We start from the raw sequence: 21,188 nt of genomic DNA on the forward strand, positions 1-21,188 counted from the left end.
AAACCTAGAGCTGGACAGGAAACTTCTGACAAAACACTTGTCAGGAAATGCCTGTTCACTGAAACCAAAATGTTGTATGAAAATACTTCGGTTTCACCAAACTCTGGACAAACCACAGGCTGAGTCCCAGCAGATTTCTGCCTGGTTTATGGCCACCTCACCTGGTGGGGAGGCTGGGGAGGTCTGCTGCTCCAGAGCCAGGATGCCCCAGCTTGAACCGGGGCTCTCAGGGCCTAGGGTCTCTGCTCTGTGGCAGGGGCAGCTCAAGGAGTTTCCCACAAGGCAGGGGCAGCTGGCTGCTGTTTCATAAAAATGAAATAAAATTTTTTTGGGGGGGGGGGGGGGAAATTTCCTTTGCATGGGAAATTCTGACATTTCTAGTTTTTGTTCTGAATCTGAACAAAATAGTTTTTGAAATGTCAGATGTTTCCACTCAATGGAAATTCCAAGTTGACAAGATCTACCTAACGCTGCCCCCTCTTCTCCCCACCACCACACACCTCCAATTTTTCAAGTGTAAAATGACCAAATTCCAACAAGTCCCTCCTACCTACAATCTTCTCTCCCACCTCTCCTGTCACAGGTAGATTTCCTCTCTTTATACCCACAAACCCAGGATTCAACATTACCCATCTACAACTAAAACTTGTCCATCCCTCATCATCATCAGCATGGGTTTAGAGTAGACTATTACTATCTCACCCTCTGCAGTCATGAACACTACAGTTTTGCTCCCATCCAGTCCATTAAAAATGCTGCTACTAAGAATCTTTTTGGCTTGTCACCTCTTCCTTCTTTCCCCTTTCTTCATGGCATCACACCCAAACTGATAGTCTTCAGCTTTAGGGCCTTCCTGGCCAATCCCCTCCCTCCCAACAACTCACACCATTGAGCCACTGACTCCTACCTTTGCTCTGCCAATGCCACCAGATAGTTGTGCCCTAACTCCAATTTCTCCTTCTGTGCTTTTGCTCTCACAGCCCCTATGATTGGGAAGCTGCCCATAAAAATCTGCAAAGCCAATATATGCTCCTTTCAAATTCCACCACATTGCCTACGGAGCCCTCTACAATGGCTCAGTAGCTTGCCTGCCAACACTTCTGTTTATGATGTTAATCACAGTGGTTTACCTTGTCCCTCCCAATCCCATTGGTTATATGCACCTGTTCCTTTGTCCGATGTATTGAGTGAGCTCATTAGGGCAGGGACTCATGTGTGTGCACAATGCTTAGTGCTCTCCATCAAAGCCTCTAGGTGCTACTGTAGCAAAGGTTTGGTTAGTAATTTGGCATGCACTTGAATTGAGTGGGACAAAACCCTCAGCCTCATTGTTGAGCACCAATAAAAGAATGTCTTAGTGCAGGGGGCTGGACTGGATGACCTCTTGAGGGTCCTTCCAGCCCTACATTTCTATGATGTCCTGTGATCAGACAGAGCAAGGCCTGCCTTCCTTCCCACTTACCATCCTAGAAACGAACACACACTCGGCAACTCACTTCCTGGCCAATCTGGCATCTTGGGAGCATGCTCTGAGAGGCTTAGCTCCTCTGACTGTGTGCAGCTTAGAAACAAACTGGAGGAAATACTCTGGGATTTTGGCTTTTGCAAGATGGTGGAGCTCGGGTCCATCATGGAGGGCTGGGGATGTGCTTTGGCTGTAGGGGCTGAATGTGGCCATTGAGATGGAAAGGGTGACAAACAACTAACCAATTAAGCATCTTCTGGATGATCTCCAAGAAACATTGTTTTCTGATTGTGAGGGTGGTGATGATGCGGAAGCTGTGTTGTCAAGAGACAGGGTCACACACATTGCTCTCCACACTCCTTGCAGGAAAAGAGCTCAAGGATCACAACTGTTTCAACACAGGGGAAAGGGGATGGGATTGTGGTAATCCTGCTCTATCCTGGTGTGTGAAATATTGTTGAATAACATCATGTGGGCACAAAAAAAGCCACTGGTGTAAAGAAGCCAGCTCAAGTGCAGTTTGACCATCAAAAGAAATACTTTGGTTTTGTCAACACAACTGGTAGCAGCAATGGCTTCCCTGAGCCAGTGCTGAGAATGCTGCTAGCATAGGCAGTACCAGAAAATCTCCAGCTGTGTCAAAGCATCCCTGAGACTTGCTTCCACCCTGTCTCACTCTTACGTACTATACTGGTGAAAAATATTTTCCCCCCCCCATCTACTCTAGCAGCTAAACCATTCCAAAGCATCTGTTCAAAGGACTGTCCGCTAGTAACAGATTTCCAAAGCAGGTTAATTTCCTGGTATAGACAGATCCATCCCAGGCATACAGAACTGCAAAATGCAGCCATTTCAATTCAGGCCAGGTCACTGGCACAGAAATGGACGGCCGCTCCCACGCAAAGGAGACGCCTGGGACGTGAGTGTGCTTTCATGTCCAGTTTTATTAGTGTTGCATTAGTACCATAAAATAGTTGATGAGGTTGCGCACATTGCAGTTCGTTCCAAAAAAGGCTATTTATATTTAATTTGTCTTCATATAAAACCTAAAACCCAAACAATACAACAATGAAACAGATGGACAACTTAGAAATCTACAGTGGTAACATCCCTTCATTTGACATCGTCTGAGCAGTGCTTGCTGCACATGTGACAATCTCACACACTAATGTACCCACACTTAGCAAGGTGCTTCCTAAAGAGTGCTCCGAGTAAAGACGCGCTGCATGCGAGTCAGACACACTAAGTTCTGGGATTCCTTCTGTCAGGCTGTATGGAAGGGGAAGCCGACCTGACAGGGATTTTGATGTGCTTCCTTTTAAAGGAATTAATGTCCTGCTACTTGCAAAACTATGGCTCCTCCTCCTCTCTAGCATCAAGTCCTAATGCCTTCATGGAAACCCAGGAGAGCTCATCACTCCAGTTCTCCCGTGACTTTGCAAGGAACTTACCAAAGGAGCCTCATGAAGGTCTGCGGGAGATGCTGTGCTCAGATGGTCACCTCTCATACTGGGCATCCTAGTGGGAAGATCATGCTAGAGTTTTAGCGAGTCCCCACAGTTCCAATGGCCAGGATACAGAAGTGCACTGAATGGAGGGTTTGTAATCTCAGCATCTCTAAGCAAACAATATGAAGAAAGAAAACACCCCAAGATGTTCCTATTGCCAAGATCTTTCAGACTTTACATTCCTGGGATCCGAGCTGAAACAAAGCTCCCATCTGACAGTGAGAAGCCCCCGTCTTTTCAGTACTTCAAACTACAGGGAAAGAATAAAAGGCTCTCTATTCTCACCAAGATGTTTTGCTTACAAGGGTTCAAGGCATCTGGTACTATTTCTTGAACCCTCAAAATGAACAATTCTTAGAATGTTTTCTTGGTACTAAACACCTGGCCAGACTGATCCAAGATGGTAACGATAGCTAGCCAAAGACTAACAGGACATACATGCCAATAAGAGTGTTTTAGTGACATTAATGGAACAATGCTGGTCAGTTTGGTTTTTAGCTGGGTCAACGGCCTACAGGTGTGTATGGCGATTCTATATGAAACCACAAAAACTTCCCATTCTACTACTCCACCCTCAGATATCCTCTCTAGGACATGACAACAAGGCTTGCTAATTAAAGCAGCAAATGAAGCCAAGGGGAGGTTGATAAGTATCCTCAAACTAAGGTAACAGAGGAATTTTATACTTAAATTTGAGATATAAACAGCTCAATGGGGCTATTGTTGGGTTGATCAGAAAAATGTGATTAGATTATATGCAATTGATAACTGCAGGTGAAATTAATGGAAAGCCAGAGGTTAAGTGAATACTGCTGCTCCAGCAGCTGTTTTCTTTAGGGCAAAGAAAAACAAATGAAAGCCCAGCAAGCATTCAATACGGGTAAGGATATTCCCTGGCTTGCCATGGTGGACTTCTGCATTTCATTTAGCCATGGAAGTGTAGAACTAGAGCTCCAGTTCTTGGCCAGCATACTAAGGATGTCTCCTTAGATCCCACCTCCAAGGAAGGGCTGGGGCCAGTTTCCCAAGAGAACACCAGTACAGGGGAACATCAGCTTTGCCAATAGGAAAGTGCTGGAGTCGCAGTTTGGGGCTCCATGGAGCAGTCAGTCAGTATCGGGGCCTGGATCAGTGTGTAATGGGAATCAAACGGATCTGCTACTACAGTACATTCCCACCTGCGTTGGGATTGCTGCAGTCTCCTGGCCTCCTGCAGGGAAGGGGGGGGAGGGTTTACAGGTGACGAGGTGGCATGCAACCAGCCGAAAACTAGGCAGTCAGCTCTGTCCCCACCCCTCTGCCTGTTCACTGCTAGAAATCCAGGGGCCGAAGTAAAAGCAACGTCTAGATTTCCAGTTAAAGCAGGCTGATTCAGGCGAATGAGATAAAGCAAATGAGTTTCCTTCTTTGAGTCACACTCTGGTGGAGGCCCGTGGAGGTCTCTTTTCATTATTCCATAGAGTTTTAAAACTGGGACCGTGCTGGGTTTCTTGCTCCATTAGAGTCAGTCTTCTGCACTCATCACGGCAAAGGCAATTAAGCAGCCCCCCAATATCCTGATGGCCCCTTTTCAGGCACAAGAACTGGCACCTCTCCCCATTGGTCAGCTCTGCCCCAGAGTGTACAATGGTATAGTCACAGCAAGCTGGCACACAGACCAGTTCTTCAGAATGACTTCCTGAACCCTGGAATTGGTGGTTGGTTGGAGAGCACCAAGTGGGAGACCCGAGCTCAGCTCAGCTCACCCTGGGAGGAGGCTCCTGCCACTGCTTTATCAAAATCATTTCCTATGAAGCAGCCCATTGTCTGCACAGCTCAATTGCTGTAATACTCGGTTATGGCAGAGCTTTGGCTCTCAGACTTCCAGAATGTTTTCCCAGTGGTCAGAGATGAAGTTAGTTGTGTGAAGAAGCTCAGAGAAAGTAACCACTGTATAAAACATTAACAAACATTCCCAGGAAAAGCCCAGGGAATCTAACTCCAACTGTTGGCTAGGAGTCAGGGCAGCCCCATGATGAACCACCAAGAATGAAGCTTTCCCAAGATCAGTGCAGTCCTGCCACCTGGCAAACTCCAGCCTGAAGATTCAAGGAGAGTTTCCTTGGAAGCCTTGCTACCGCAGAGAGCCCACTGCAGATGGCTGTGCTGCCAAATAGCAGCTTGCCAGAGGAAACAAACTCTGTCTGCAAGTGCTTGGGTACCAAGCCCGCAGAAAGTTTCCTGGTGAATTAGATTTCATAAAATGTAATTAAAATAAAGAACTAACCCACATGAAACGTTACACATGGTAAGAAGAAAGGGGCAACATACATTTGACAAGCAGGAGCCATGAAGTCCCATACTGGCTACAGTTTGTCTCTCTACAGTAGGTTGAAATACAAAGAGGAGCAAAGCGTCAAATCCTTCATTGCCCCGGTAAACAAAGTTATTGCATATAGCCAGTCCAAGCCTTCTCCAGCACTGCAGGGGCCATGAAAGTCAGTCAGGCAAGGATCTCTGTCAGTGCTGGTGTAGAATAAGCTGTGGGACTGAAATCAGACTGGATTTCAGTCACTCTACTTGCACAGGGAAGAGGGATTTAAGGAAGAACCTGAACTGCTGACTTCATTAAAAGGCTTGTCCTGAGGCAACAGCTTCAATAAAGAGCACTGATGTGCTCGTGTGCTCATTCCTAAGCTGTGGCTGCCAGGCAATGCTGCAAGGCGCAAGCCTCCTTGCAAGTTCCTAAGTGCCAGCCACCACTATGCTGAAGCTAGAGATTCTTTCTGCCCGTTACAAAGCGTTAAAGGGAAACCTACCCTCTCCTCAGGGCTGCCATAAGCAAGTGAATAGTTTACAGTAACCCCCCACCAGCTGCATCAGCGTTCGCGTGTGGATCTGTGCGCTGACCTGCCCGACTCCTCACAGGAGTGCATTGCTGGGCTGCTGAGGACCCTGCGAGTCTGATGAGAGTTGATTCCTGGACATGGCTGAAATCACACTAGAAAGTTTCTCTCTTATTAAACACGCATCTAAACCAGTAGCCTGAGCAGTGAGGGGAAGGTGCATGTACTGTTTGCTCTGCAGATACTCCTCTTTACTGTGAAGGGGAAGAGAGAGACACTGTTCTCTTTAGGGCCACAATCACCCTCACTCCTTCAGCAGGGCAATTAGCTGAACACACCCCCAGTGCCCACTGAAGTCCTGCCCAAGTCAATGAAACCCCTTCTGCAGGACGCGCCTTCCCAGGGCGTGACCCACACACAAGGTGGAACAGGCTCCACAGCCATTTGCAAATCTTCGTTCAGTCAGTCACTATCCCAGAACATTTGGACTCTGAAAAATGCTTAACGTATTGCTGTCCCTTTGAGAGGGCGGGAGAAGGAGCCACTCTGGGGGTCTCTGAAAATGGGCCTGAGCAGTGCAAACGCCTGCCCATGAGACTGGAACCCCCAGGAAACTCCCCTTATGCAGCTGCACCCTGCTCATTCCAAGGTGGGGTGTTGGCTCCTCTGCAAAGCAAACAAGCTCTAGCTCCTCAGCCACTGGGTTTGGAACATCTGCATGGAGGCTCCTCCCTGGAGCTGTATTGCCAGGGGAGCCCCACAGATCCAGCCCTGGGACCCCCTGGAGGAGTAGAGCAGGGTTACAGATAACTAAAGCTGTTAGGCTTTGCTGTAGTGTGATTCCTTGCAGGGTTGATGGGGGAGGATTTCTGGGCAAAGGCTCCACCCCTGGGAATTTCAGTCCACATGCGGCTGCCAGAAGTGTAGTGTGCAGCATGCCTGGTACAGGAGGGCTTCACTCAACTCCAGGGAGCTAAACCAGATTAAGCCTGTGGTGAGAAGGATCAGAGCCTTGTTCCTCCAGTTAGAGCACCTTGATGCCCCTTCAGCAGAGCAAAGCTCCGTCCTAAAGCCAGGGCAGGATTCCCAGCGAGGAGAGTTGCTGCAGTAGCTCCTACACCACCCACAGACCCAGCTACCAATGTGAGTGGGAGCCAGGGGGAAAGCTGTAGCTGAGCCTCCTTTGGCTCCAGAGATCCCCTGCTGCTGACGCAGCCCTGTAGGGCTACTGACATTGTAAATCAGAGCAACCTTCAGGCTGCTTTAGTCAGGACCGGCTCCAGGGTTTTTGCTGCCCCAAGCGGCAGAGAAAAAAAAAAAAAAGCCGCAATCGCAATTGCGATCGGCGGCACTCCAGCGGCAGCTCCACCGCGCCACTTTCTTCTTCGCAGGGACCCGCCGCCGAACAGCCCAACGTGCCGCCCCTTCCCCTTGGCCGCCCCAAGCACCTGCTTGCTGGGCTGGTGCCTGGAGCCAGCCCTGGCTTTAGTATACCCTGGGAATGGGCTGGCACTGTGATATTTTAGGGGAGGGGGAAGGGAGAACATTCATAGCTTACAGTTTCCCACTCATGAGCTGCAGTAGTGCTCAAGGTCAGGGCTATAGTGGCCAGTGCATTTCACACAGGCACTGGTTGGTTTTGCACAGTAAATCCTTAATCCCTGAATGGTGGGTTCTGCTAGCTGCAAGCTTGTATCCTGCTGGAGTAGCTTCTTTCCCATGGAGAGAAGCCCACAGGAAGTACAGGGGCACTGAGTGACTGCTCCACCCTCATTTTCCATGGCAGGCCCCTTGGAGGATGGATCCTAAGCCGGCACGTGGCCCAGCTGGCTAACGGTGCATTGTGCAATACAGGTGCACTGCTGGAGTCAAAGAACTAGAATAGCTGAGAGAACCCTCAGATGACACAATCCGTGCATGAGGCATTCCAACGCAGTCCAGACAAGCCGAAGTTCTCTGCCTCTGCTGTCAGAGCTGGCTTTGCTACATGGCCTCCTGCCTTGGAAACAGCAGCAGCAGCAGCTCACATGGCTGGAGGGGGCCCCCAAACAAGGGATTCCCATTTGGAGTGTGAGGGGGGAACCCTGTACACACTGCCTAGAAGAGAGGGCACATTCAGGATGATGTATGCAGGTGGCGCATTTGCTGCGAGCTGGTATTGTATGTGCTTTCACATGCACATGTGCTTTTGCTGTGTGGGTGTGAACGTAGCTGGTATAAAATGCAGCTGCTCATGTGTATGGGCCCAAGGGGCACAGGAACTAGCCAGTACATTAATGCCTGACTCATTAGACAGCAGCTCATCTTTCCTGTTATCTTTTTTAGCAACTTAATCTTTTCTAAAAGCATTAAAAAAAAAATCTGCACCTGTAAAAATCCATTCTCTTGAGAGGCCGGGCAAGGTTTTATTGATGTCCATAATCTGTGTGAAAATCTAAATAGCAACAACCCCACTGAACTGGTGTCCTTCAAATCCAGCTCCGGGCTGCAGGGGGTGTTGTGACTGGCTTGGTTGGGTTATTGGGATGGACTTGGAGCAATGGGATTCCTCAAACAGACATTTCATACTTTGTATTTCAGTCTCTGCCCAACCTGAATCAGGCACGAGAGTGAACATGCCTGCCCATTTCAATAGCTGGCCTTAAAACAATGACCCTCTGGCGTTTCTTCACCTGTGGAGAATCCTGGGGTTTCCCTCAGTTATTAGCTTGGTTTTTGGCAGACAGCGCAATGTATTTCACATTCTTGGTACCTGAACTATCTGGTGATGAACCAGGCTCTACTTTCTTCATGAGAAGTCGGGGGGGGGGGGGGGGGGGGGGGCGGCGCAGAGTTAAACATTTTAAAACAATTCATTCTCTCAGTACCTCCCACTCTCCCCTCAAAAACCATTCAAGCCCAATCCAGAACACCCAGCCACAAACACACCCAGTAGGTTTCAGGTTAATAAGCAGTGCAGTTATCCAGCTATCTGCTCTTAAGTTCTCCGGCAGGTCACCCTACTTCTGGAGGTTCTCCCGGTAATTTCCATGTTATTGGTACATTTCTGCTTAAGACTGTTTTTTGCTTTGTTCAATGGATTTCCTTCCCTTGTAGTAAACTTAAGAATTAATAGAAAAAAGTAATTCAGAAGTAATCCAGACGCATCTGTAAGTAATCTGCAGGAGAGAGCAAGCAGACTTGAGTCAGAGTTGGCACTCAGATTCCTGGTTCCTGCGTGTGCAGTCTCCATACAGGCAGAAAGCTGCCCCGCTGAAAGTGGTTAGAAGTTAGGTTTGGAGTGTCCGAATATGCAGATGGGAAAGTGCTTGACATGGGAGGACCACTGTGCTGCCAGCTGAAAGAACTTCACATCGTTCCACTCTACGCCATCAATTAGGACTGCAGGGGAAGAATAGAACAAGGAAGCATGTCAAAAAGCACCCAGCAAGACAGTCACACTGGAGAATCCCTATGCCTGAATTCTATGCCATCACATCATCCTTCCTCAGTCAGTACAGGAAACAGATGCTGCATTGACACCTAGATAGTAGAAAAATTAGGAAGAAGGCCCAGTCAATTCTTCTGCTGCCCTAAAGATCAAATGAAAATGGCTCAGCAGCTGGGTTGGGAAAGATGCCAGTCATCTCCCTGCCCACCCTCAACAGTGGGAAATTATTGTCGACTGGCTGCATGCATTATGGAGAAATCCTCCTCTTCCTCTCAAGCATCAGGTAGAGGCCACAACCAGAGCAAACAAGATGGACCACTGGTTTGTTCCATAATCAACACCTATAACCCAGAAGAGTTTAGAACAGTGTTTCTCAACCTTTTCCCAACAGTGAACCCATGTTACAACATAAAACTTCTGGGACTCCTCTCCCACCTAGCTACAAAGGAAAAAGAGGGTTGTTGTGCCCCTGAGACCTGTTTGTAACTCCCAGCTTGAGAACCTAAGGTTTAGTGGCTGGCTGGCTCTATGCCATCTGTGGATTTCCCCATGATGGCAGAATCCTCCTGCAGCCAAATCCATGAGGTTCAAGTCTGCTTTGTGTCACAGACTAGCACGTCCTGGTCAAGCACTGAGATGGCTGGCTTACAGGCACTAGAGCCATAATTAGCAATAAAATGCTTCCCATTACTATCAGAAATGATGCAATAATTCAGCACTTACCCCGCAGCATATTCTGCTGATGTTTTGCTGTGCAAATCAATCTACTAATTCCTTCAATGCATTGACTCTTAGACTCAATCTCCTTGTCTTTTGTTTTCTTGGGCAAAAACATCACTAGAAGAAAACCAAACCAAACATGCCCATGCTTATTAACATTTCCAGTTCACAGAATTACTTACCAAGCATCGCCACCTTACTGGGCCCTATTAATTGGGCATTATTAGAGCCCCAAAGCAATTCATATTGCCTCTGAAAGTCTTCATTGCTATAAGCCTCCCCTTCACCCCCTGGGGCAATTCCCCTGCTGGGAAAATATCCAGTCTATTAAGATAAAGCTCCACCCTTGTGCACTGCGAGCTTCGGTGGTTGGCTCAAATGATATAAAATCTACTACGCTCCCATGGAGATTCTTCTTATTGCAAAAAGTTTCTAGGGCAGAAAGTTCACTTCCAGTTGAATGTGGCAACTAGTGCATATTCACTACATAAACACCAGGTCAACAGCTGCTCAAAGGGACACCTGAGATAAGGGAGCTCCTGCAAAGAAAGGAACTGGCCGGGGATGGGAAAGGTTAGGAAGCCCTTCTGAAAAAGGTACCAAGGTCTCAGGATCCATCTGAATTAACAATCTGAAAGGGAGAAGCAATTCTCCAGGAGAATTGCTCCAAACTGGGGATGAACACCCTTGAATCCAGCCTGGGCAAACTCCATATAGGAGCTTATTAGGTGTCATCTTAGCACAGCCTCAGGTCCCCAGACAGAACATACCATGTCACAAGGCACTGAAAACTTGGACAGACCTTGCAGTTCATGTCTGATCGGGAGGATGGCACTTCCTGCACCACTGACACCCCAGTCTGAGTGATGTGGCATCTGCTCAGCATGAACTCTGGCCCAACACTGCAATGGGGCACCCATGCAGAGTTCATTGCAAGAGTAGATCCCCTCGAGAGAAAAAGTTACCAGCTATTGAATAGCCAAAGCCATTTGCTGCAACACAGCCCATTTTCAAACCAAGTGCTGATAGCACAATTCGACTAAGCGCTGGAGATTTGATGTGATCACAGTCCATTGCAATATGGCAGTTGCTATCTCCCCAGCTCTTGGAGAATTTTTTCAGGTCCATGCACGGGGCCAGTGGGGAGCTGTTGTAGAAGACTCCTGAAGGAAAAGGAATTCTAGAAGTGCCTCTCACTGGTAACAGGTTTCCCAGAAAGTGTAATTTCCTGGCTTTCCAGTATTTGCCCCCCCCCCAACACCTAAACTTCAAACATTGTTAAGCTCCCCACCAATCCTCCTCCTTTTTGAAATATTCCTGTGTTTACAGCCTTACAAGGAACAGGGGGAAGACTGAGCTCCTAGGTTGGAAAGGTGGTTCTGGTCATACTTGGAGAATGGAGTTTAAACTTTAGGTGGGGCACATGTGAACTGGAGGCTTCCCAAGGATGATGGCAGCTCTTTGAAACCTGCAGGTCTGATTAATCTGGTTCAGAGCTCATCTCTGCAGCCTGTACTCGGTCAGGGAGCTGAGAGGATCCTAGTGATAAACACTGAGCCCTTCCTCCCCCCTTACACCGGTAGCTGAAGTAGATCCGTATGTATGGGAGCATACTGCCGTGGCTGACTGCATTCTTGAGGCTAACAGCCTTTTAATAGGCACCGATAGCCTTTTGTCAGTATCCCTTGCACATTGATCTTTGCTGTATGGTTTAGCTTGGAAGGATGGAGATGTGTGATCAATCCTCAGCTGAGTCAGTAGTTTCACTGGGCCATGTTCTTGTTCCCGTTATTTCCAACATCCACATCCTCCCTGGCGCAATCGGAGTCCCTGATGCCTCTAGACCCCAATCCGCAGTAGCACTCTTGGCAGGGGACCATTGCAGCAGGCTCACATCAGGATTCCTGAAATAGGATCTCCTTGTCTAGTTTTTGCTGCAGGGCGAACATGTTTGAGTGTGACGGGTCCTAGTGATCCATCCTGAATCTAAGTCCCTCACACCTATGGAAGATCTCCAAGCAGCTGACTATCAACCTAACAGTCTGGGGAGACTGTGCACTGCCCAGTCTTTTGCTGTCTGTATGAATGACCAGGTCTCCTCCCACCTTTCTGAATCATGCCTCTACTCATACCTAAATAACTCTCCCAAGTGAGCTGGCAGGATCTTTAGGGAAACAAATGCATGCCCCCTGGCCTGGAGCTGTCCCACAAGGATCTCCATATTTTGTGAAGACTGGAAGAAAAGGAGAGCTTCGCTCCATCACAAATGCAGCACAGGAATCTCTGGCAGGTGCTTTGGTCAAGTCTCCTGATGCCCTGAATTTCCTGGGCAGCATTCCTGCTGCTATGGCATGCTACATCACCATGTGGAACACTGTGCACTTTGTATGCTATGAGAGTATTTCTGGCCCAGTACTGCCCACAGACCCTCCGATTGCTTGTGGATGATTAAGATGGAATACTGTCCCTGAGAACTCTTCGGAGAAAGGGTCTGCTGTCCCTGTACGTCAGAGACAGAGTGAATCTTGAGGTTACGTTGGTGTCAGTTCCAGGGGGTGTTGTATAAGGACAGTTTTCAGTACCCACTCATCTCGTAAGGCGTGTTCTCTCCTGGTGTGGAAGATGGTGGGCCTGCCACCAATTGCTTGTCTCTGTTCCTCCTTGGGCAATGTTGGTGTTGCCTGGAAGAGGGCAAGGAGGCGTTGACATCCTGTCATACTTTTTATCCTCTGCTGAAAGTGAGGTTTCCTCCAGTCCCTTCTGGGGGACTGGTGAAGGGGGGATCCATGGTCAATTATGTGAGTTGTCCAAATTATTTTTGGAGCTGGAGAAAAGGTTGTGGGGCATCTTTTCCTCTGCAGTGCATAACTGCATTCCCAATTTTTTTTTTAGGGAGCAGTGGGTCTCCGCTAAACCCAGAAGCTGCTGAGCCAGATCTCCAGACCACATATGTAGCCCCAGGCTGTGCCTGAAAACAGATGAGCTGCCATTGCCCTCGTTGGGCTGTCTGATGGTGCCTGCTGATATGTCTGTAGTGAAAGACGTGGCAGGGACATTGAGTGATCAGAGACTGTTGATGACATTTGGAGGCCAATCCTCTTGGTGCCCGTGCCATAACAGATTGTCCTGGAGTGAGAGATAGAGGCCCATGAAGCCTGGAGTGCCAATGAGACAGTCCGAGGGCATCCTCTACTTTCAAGCCCTAGGGGAAAGAGACCCCTCCCTCTACCGCAGTCATGTCAGAAGTGAATCACCACGATGATCTGTGAGGTATGGCGAGTGGTTTACTCAACAGTGCCCCATATGGGGATGCTTCAGCCTGAATGATCTTTTCTGCAGCCATGTTCAGCAGCACGCCATGCCCTTTGGGGAGTGGTGGGGGAAATCTCTCTCAGACACAGGTTGTGTCTCTTCCTCTCCGCCTGGAGTCCCAGGGCTGCAACTGCCCTCTGAGGCATAGGGGTAAATGCTCGGGGATGGAGGGTACACATCAGATTCCTCATGTTTTGACTCATCACCCCCCCCCCCCCCCCCCCCGGGCAAGTCAACAGCACACAGGGACCCACCTGGGAAGGAAGAAGGGATGTGCGCTTCCTTCTGACTTTTGGCTGGATTTGATTTCTGTCCTGTGTGGCTGTCTCCTGAGGGGCCAGTGAAGAGATGGAAGAGGATGAGTCTCTTTGTTGTTTGAAACAGGACCCAGCTCTCTGCAGGCTGCTGTGACCTGCTTGCCAGCCCCCTCTGGGGTGGGAAGGGCTGCATGCTTTGGCATCTTGGCACCACATTTCTTCAGGGAAGAGATGGTGCCTACCCAGAGTTCTCCCACTGCTACTCCCCTGAGGTACACCACCCAGCTGAGCACCCCTTAATCTACTCTTCATTTGGGTTGGTCCATCTCTGCTGCTGAGCCAGTCTGCCATGGGGCTCTGTACCCACACATGGGCAGGTTTCCTTCCAGTGGAGGGGTTGGCTGGCCTCCATCAGTACCCTGCTTGTCTCCCCTTGCTGTTTAGAGTCTACCAAGGTGGTGATGTCTGATCTGATAGCGTGCCATCCTCAGCATGGGGGGACGTGTCTGGGAAGTCAGTCCTCAGTGCCACGAGTCCAGCCAGCCCATGTTGTCCCTGGCTTCCATTTGTGAATGGACACTCAGAACATAGCACTTGTTCAGGAATGGACCCACTCCTGGTTGCTCCTCTAGGGAAGTAGTGAACCTCTCACATTTGCTAGAGGATTCTCCAAGTTTTGTGGAAGGTTGCACTGAGGCTGTTCTGACTCACTCTGCTGGGAATGAGCATATTGCTCTCCTCCTCAGACTCATTCTCACAGGCACAGTCATGCTATGGTCCCTCCTTGTCCAAGGGGAAGCGATGGACGAGCCCATGTCACCAGGGCTTCGGCACTCAGGTGGCCAGCTGCCTGCCAGAGCTCTCTGCTCTAGGAATGAGGGAACTGGGAGACCTGGCACCTCCATGGTTGCCTGGTCCTTGTCTGAGTGGGGGATAGGTATGTTCTGCGTTGAGCTGGGAAATGCGGGGAGGTAGGCAGAGGCCTTGTAACAACTGGAAGGAACATGGGCTGGCTGGTAGCATCGTACTGGGAGACAGGGGAGTTGCAAAGTTAAAAAGGAAGAGAGGATCAGAAGACCCAAGAACTGTAGCAAGTTCTCTGCGCTGCTCCTCCCACCCAGAGGCAGCACATTTTGGTGGTGAGTTTCCAGCAAGCAGGTCCTTATGAGAGAAGATTGGACTGAAGCCTGCAGGTGTGAGAACACTCTCAATGGGGGAGGGGCGCTGTGACATACTCTCACTTGAATACTAGCAGCACAACTGCTGTACCCTCTTATCCAGCCCCACCCTTCTCTTCTCCACATTCTTCTCACACCTTCCCATTCTCACCCTCTCTCCACTAACCTACCTTGCCCTATGACCACCACCTCCCCATCCTCCTTCGCCTCCAACCCTTTCTCCCAACAAACGGATAGTAGGAATCCAAAGGCTTGTCTAGATGAGGAAACAGCCCTGAATGACTATTCCGCACTAGCTCCTTGGGTGGATGCTCATATAGTACACCAAGAGTGCCTTTAACTTAATCCACTTCCAATTAATCCATCGCTTTAAATTCACACCGTATATTATTTCACAATAGATTCCCTGTGTAAACCAGCTGTAAGGGTACAGTCTCTGTTCTCACTGCTGTGAAATCGTCTAACAAGGGTACAGGATGATACTGAGTCCAACACAAGGGCTGGATAGTTGCATGACCATTAATACATCTGTACCTGCAATAATGAACAGAGCAATTCAATCTTGTGCTTCAGGCCTTCAACTGATGCCCGGCAATAATCACAATTGTATAGCTGGCTAGGTGCATGAGGGATATCTTCATCTTAAATGTCAAGTATTAGCCATCTTTAGACCACAGACAGATCCATTATGGCAAAATTTTTGCACCCATGCCTAGAAAAAGTTTTCTGCAAGTCTAAAGCTAATGGAGCAACAGTGCATGGAGTTCTTTAAGAAATGGCACTGCAGCAGAAAGGGCAAGATATTGTTTTAATGAATGCTTGGGTTTGAGAAGGAAAAACCAAAATAACCCCACCCCAAAAACCCAGCCAAAGTCCACCCGTGAGATTGCGTGGCTCATGGTTTGTTGTGTGTTCAATTATTCAGTGGCCTTGGCTTACCTCATGGTATAGCAACCAGCTTTTATTTCACAGGGGCAAAAGCAGATCAGGAGACCTACCCAACATGGTGTGATTTGCTGGCACCAAACACAGCAACACGGGGAGTCACTCCCCATAACACAAAAATAAGGTCGCCTCTAGGGCCACAAGCCAGCAGGCCTAACGATGGCATTTCAGGGCTGGGGAGCAAGTTCTACTGTTAAGACATCATACAGTGAACCTGGGCAGACCTGGAAAGCCAAGACAAGTACAACCGTCCACCTTTCACGTGTCAGCAATACCCGATAGAGCAGCAAGCTGAATCCCCTCCCCCTCTTACCCTTTTTGTTCTTTTCCTTTGTCACAACTGTCATTGACATCGTTGGAGTGCTGGTGGTCTCCCCACTTGTGGGTAACCTGCTGACCTGGAGAGACCGGAAAGTGCATTTGAGTGTGTTTTTGGCAGTGGAAGGGTCCTTCTTCTCCGGGTCTCTCTTCTTCTCCATGGGCTGCGCTGCAATCCAGTAATCCACCTGCAGTCCCATCAGCTCAGCACCAAGGCTCTGGCTAAAAGATGGGAGGAAAGAATCATTTTCACATGATGATTGACTGGATTTCCATCAAAAAGACAATCAAGGGCCCAACATTTTCACAAGTGACTAGGGATGCTGGCTACCCAACCTGAGATTCCTTAAAATGGCCAGATTTTCAGGGGGCGCGTGCTCAGCTTCTTCGGCAAGTCAGACCCCTTGGACGTCTCTCAGAATGGGCACCTGAGAATGGTAAGCACCCAGAAACAACTAGCCACTTATCAAAGGGTATATCAAGGAGGTTAGGATCTTCTCATGAAGGACAATTGTGAAAGAAGCTCCGTTACGTGGCTCATGAGCCAGGAATCACTGTTACTAATTACATTTAATCAGGCAACTTCTCATGAATTCTTTTTTTCCTTTGTTTTAATTGCAATCCTGAGAATAACTATCAGATTGTTCTTTAGAAAGAACAGCTAGTTACTTTTTTGGGTGTCTGCACTGTAAATCAGTCTGGCTAGAGTCACACCTGCTGTGTAGCTCACAAAGTCCAACCCATGGAAAAAGAATTGCCTGTTTTGGTAGTTCACTACCCCAACACAATCCTGAGCTTGACAATCGCTTTCCCTTGTGGGCTACCAAAGTCAGACCTTGCCTGCCATCAGGACATGGTGCAAAACTCACTCCAGCTTGGTATTTTAGGCATACAGGGGGACTTAGTTAGGAAAGATAAGTCTGTTAATTGGTTGAGAAATAGCCAGTGGGTGGAGCAAATGAATAAAACATGGTCTACTGTGGTGGCCATATCAGGTGATCACAGGAAAGGCTATGCAGAATGCACTGACCCTGTGGAGAAAACTGTGTCAACTTTTTCACCAGTGGATGGTTGTTCTGTGGCTTGGCTCTCCAGAGCGGACACATGTGCGGGCCCTTTCTGCTGACATCAGGCAGGCAGCGAAGAACATATCAGGAGCAAGAGATTTGGCACCAATCGTGTCTCCTTTCAGACACTTTGCGCCTTTAGGCTTCCCAGCCAATGGCTGCCAAAACCCGTCAGATAAATCTGCTTAGCCTATGCTACACGAGTCACTTCACCCATTTCCTCAGCCCCAGGGGCTATCTGGGAGGAGGTTCTCGCGGGGAGCAAAGCACATATACCCAGTTGGCAGTGGAAGAAAGTTTGTGGCTTGGCTCCCTAGTGCTGAAAATGGCCCAGGGAGGGAGCAGGAAACTCGTAGGCTGAGGTGGCAGGAGCAGTGGGGCTGGTTGGGAAGAGGAAGGAAGGAGTACTCCCCACTGAGGTGACACCTTGGAAAATGGCCTTAAGGCTGGGGCACTCTGCAAACTCATCAGACCCCAATGCAGACAGATCCAGCCAATAGAGCTTGGTGAAAATGTGGGCCTAGATGGCTGCTCTGCAGACCTAGCTACAGAGGCGTCTCCCCACTCTGCCCATGGACCTCCTGGAATAGGCTCTAAGGTGGGTTGAGCAGGCTGGCTAAGGCAGAGACCAGCCAGAAACAGGAACAGATTCATTGTGAAAAGACGGCCAAAGAGGACCATCATGGAGCAACAGGATTTTCTCAGCCTCTGCACCAAGTAGATGGCAGCCCTTGCTGAGGTATCTGAGGGACAGAAAGGTTAGTCAGGCTGTCTGCAGACACAAGACATGGACGCCAAGTCTGTTCCCAGGATGACCATTATCACTGGGCGGACTCTCACCACCTACCCAGGAGGCTGGCATCAGCTGTCAGATGATGCTGAGACAGCTCCTTTCAGAGTATAGTGCTTCCAACTTCCACCTTGGTCGGGGGAGGGAAGGAGATTCAGCATGAAGTCCTTTCTGGTTCCCTCAGGAGAGGAAAGGGCCCAAGAGATATTGGGCTCAGGGATCCAGCAAAGATACCAGGCTCCCTATCAGATGCATGTAGCAGCAGATTAAAGATACGACTTCTCTTTAAACTCCCTGGTGGTCGCTTCTAGTTCAGGATCCTCTATTGAGAGTCAGACTAGCCCTGTAGCAGTGCCTGACTGCTCTCACTGTATAGGCCCTCAGCTGGCTTATCCAAAGAAAGCGACTGCACGGCAAGCCAGGGTGAGAGTGTACAGTGCATCAGCCTGCCACGCAGTAACCTCCCATGTGGACATGGCTACAACGTACTGAGTGTCCCAGGGTGCAGGTAGGTTCACACCCTGGCGCAGTAACTCGTTGGGCAGACAAGCACTACTATCTTCCCCTCTCCAAGGAGTATCCTAAAGCTAGAAGTCTCAGTCTAATTCGGCATGAGACTCATGGGGACCATAGTACCTTGCCAGGATCCGGCTCCCTAGGCTCAGCCCCCAGCAGTGTTTAGGGCAAGGTGCAGTTATAGCTGGAGTAGCACATTGCAGGTGCAGCATTAACAGAGTGGACCGGGGTGGTCTTGTCTTAGGGGCCCCACTTTCACATGAGTAACCTGCATTCTCCTCCTTCATGGACCCAGAGGCTGGGTCATACCAGAGGTGAGAGAAACACTCCTTGCGTAGCAGACACAAGGCTTCCAAAGAGGAAGGGAAACGAGGGGCAGGGCTCAGGCACTAGTCACACAGGGAGAATTGTCTTTGGTGGTGAGACAGAGAAGAACTGAGGAAGACGGGGCCTCTTTGGAAGCTGCTTGGGAGGAGGGAAGGGAGAGGAGCATCTGGGAATACAGGCGATGGCCCCAGCACTAGAAGGGGGGTGCTGTGAGGAGGCAGGGGTCCTGAGAGAGCTCTCTGCCATCTCTCCTGGGATCAGGCCTAGAGCAGGTTCTAGAGAGACAGCACTAAAGTGAGGTGACTCAGAATTCAGGTCTGGAATGGAGGGAGCCCTGCAGAGTACCTCCTCCACTTCCTTCCCCACAGAGGGGTGTGAGAGCTCACTTCATCTGTGCTGACAGCCACAGGAGCTGTGGCTGAGACAAGAGATGGCGCCTCAGCACGAGGCTCTTACCATCTTCTCCCGGGAGAGGAGGAAGGGGCTGGGGAACACAGAGACAAAGGCCAAAGCTTTCAAATTTGGAAGCATCAAGGAAGCCAAGTGGAGATTTAGATAGTGAATGACACTGGCCTGACTTTCAGAAATGCTGAGCCCTGAAAAATTCCACTGGAGTCAATGGGAGCCGAGGGGACCAGCTCCTCTGCATGATGGGCCTGAATACAGCTCAAGATGCCTAACAAGGCCTCCCCCTTATGAAAATATTGGTGCCATCTCCTCCGGTCCTGACTGGTCCTTCGCCAACTGCCTGCCACCAGAGGAAACGCCCACTGTCTCCACTGGCGAGCGAAGAAACAGAAAGCAACACAAACATGGCCTTCTAAAGAGACACCTCCATAGTTAATGTGCGCCTGGCAAAAATGAAACGGGAGAGACAAGCTTCTGAAGCAGGGAGCCCTGCACTCAAGCCAATCTCATTCTACCTGGGGAGGCACAGATAGGCTATTGCACTGAAATGATCCCAGTGCTGGGGAAGACACCTCTTGCATCTGAAGTCATATTCAAGCCACACGCCTACACCCTATCCCTACTACCTTCCCATAACTCACACTGAACTCCAAACCTGAGCAAGCCGTCAACAGATGCTTCTCCTCCTCCCTGCTTTTCTGCCTGTTCATCTCCTGGCAGCCTCCTCCTTCACTTGCCATGCTACAGCTCAGAACTTCCAAGTCAAACAGCCTGGATGAGGAGGTGGACTTGTCCTACTGCTTGCTTCCCCTCCCAAGCAATGTCGGTGAAGGGAGGTAAATGATAAATCCCATGGACTTTCAATGAGATTTGTGCTCCTGTGTCATTTTGGCACTTTTGAAGATGATGTTTAGTTGGTAACTTTTAATGCACTTAACACCATTGTGCATAAGCAGCAGAACACACACAAAAAATAAGCTTTTAGGGCTAAATTCTGCCCATAGTCACTGAGACTCCCCATAATCAGTAGCAGAAGCACCACATCTGCCCTTAGCATTTTCATTAGCTGTCAAATCATTTTTGTGGTTCAATTTGTTAATCATTTTAAAAATATGGACATGCAGTATTCCAGCACTGGTCTCACCATTGCCGTATACAGAGGCAAAATCACCTCACTGCTGCTACTCACTATGCCTCTTTATACATCCAAGGATTGGATTAGCCATTTTTGATACAGCGTCACATGAGGTCATGTGAAGTTGTTTGTCCACCATGACCCCCTAGATCTTTTTCAGGGTCACAGCTTTCCAGGATGCCATCCTCCCTACAGTTATGGCCTCTATTCCTTGTACCTAGATGTAGAACTTTGCATTTGGCCGTTTTAAAATAACTTTGTTTGAGGGGCCAGTTTACGGAGCAATCCCAATTGCTCTGTATCACTGCCCCGTCCTCTGCTATTCCGCCAATCTTTGTGCTATCTGCAAGGTTTATCAGCTGTGATTTTATATTTACTTCCAGGTCACTGATGAAAATACACCTCTACCTCGATATAATGCTGTCCTCGGGAGCCAAAAAATCTTACCACGTTATAGGTGAAACCGTGTTATATCGAACTTGCTTTGATCCACTGGAGTGTGCAGCGTCCCTCCCCCCCGAGCACTGCTTTACCGTGTTATATCCGAATTCGTGTTATATCGGGGTAGAGGTGTACTGAATAGTGTTGGGCCTGCTACTGATCCCAGGGGAACACCACTAGAAACAGCCTCATTTGATGAAGATTCCCATTTACATCTGTTAGCCAGTTCCCAATCCCTTTAACATGTGCTCTATTGATATTGTATAGTGCTATTTAGTTAATTGGAATGTCACGTAGTACTACCTCAAATGCCTTACCAAAGCCCAAGTATATTAAATCTTTGCAGTTATTTGTATCAACCAGCCCTGTACCCTCAAAGAACGAAATCAGGTTTGTCTGACAAGACCTTTTTTCCATAAAACCACATTGACTAGGATTAATTACATTCCTGTCCTCAAATTCTTTATCAATTGAATCGCACATCAACTTTTCTATTATTTTGCCTGGGACTGATGTCAGGCTAATCAACCTATAGTTATCTGGGTC

General features: G+C 48.9%; 1 protein-coding gene across 1 annotated transcript in view; it reads right to left on the bottom strand.

Annotated features, from left to right (window-relative positions):
* Nucleotides 1-8,810: 8,810 nt before the first annotated feature.
* LOC113407548 (phosphofurin acidic cluster sorting protein 2-like) overlaps nucleotides 8,811-21,188 on the bottom strand; it is a 169,588-nt gene continuing 157,210 nt past the window's right edge. Inside the window, exons 22-24 of the mRNA XM_026656180.2 lie at nucleotides 15,954-16,180; nucleotides 9,952-10,065; nucleotides 8,811-9,179 (exon numbers count right to left, since the gene is read on the bottom strand). Of these exons, the coding sequence (XP_026511965.1) occupies nucleotides 9,061-9,179; nucleotides 9,952-10,065; nucleotides 15,954-16,180 (460 nt within the window). The 3' untranslated portion in view covers nucleotides 8,811-9,060. The remainder of the gene's footprint in view (nucleotides 9,180-9,951; nucleotides 10,066-15,953; nucleotides 16,181-21,188) is intronic.

This window comes from Terrapene carolina, unplaced genomic scaffold (assembly GCF_002925995.2).
Source record: "Terrapene carolina triunguis isolate 2854851 unplaced genomic scaffold, T_m_triunguis-2.0 Scaffold212, whole genome shotgun sequence".
Classification (NCBI taxonomy): domain Eukaryota; kingdom Metazoa; phylum Chordata; order Testudines; family Emydidae; genus Terrapene; species Terrapene triunguis.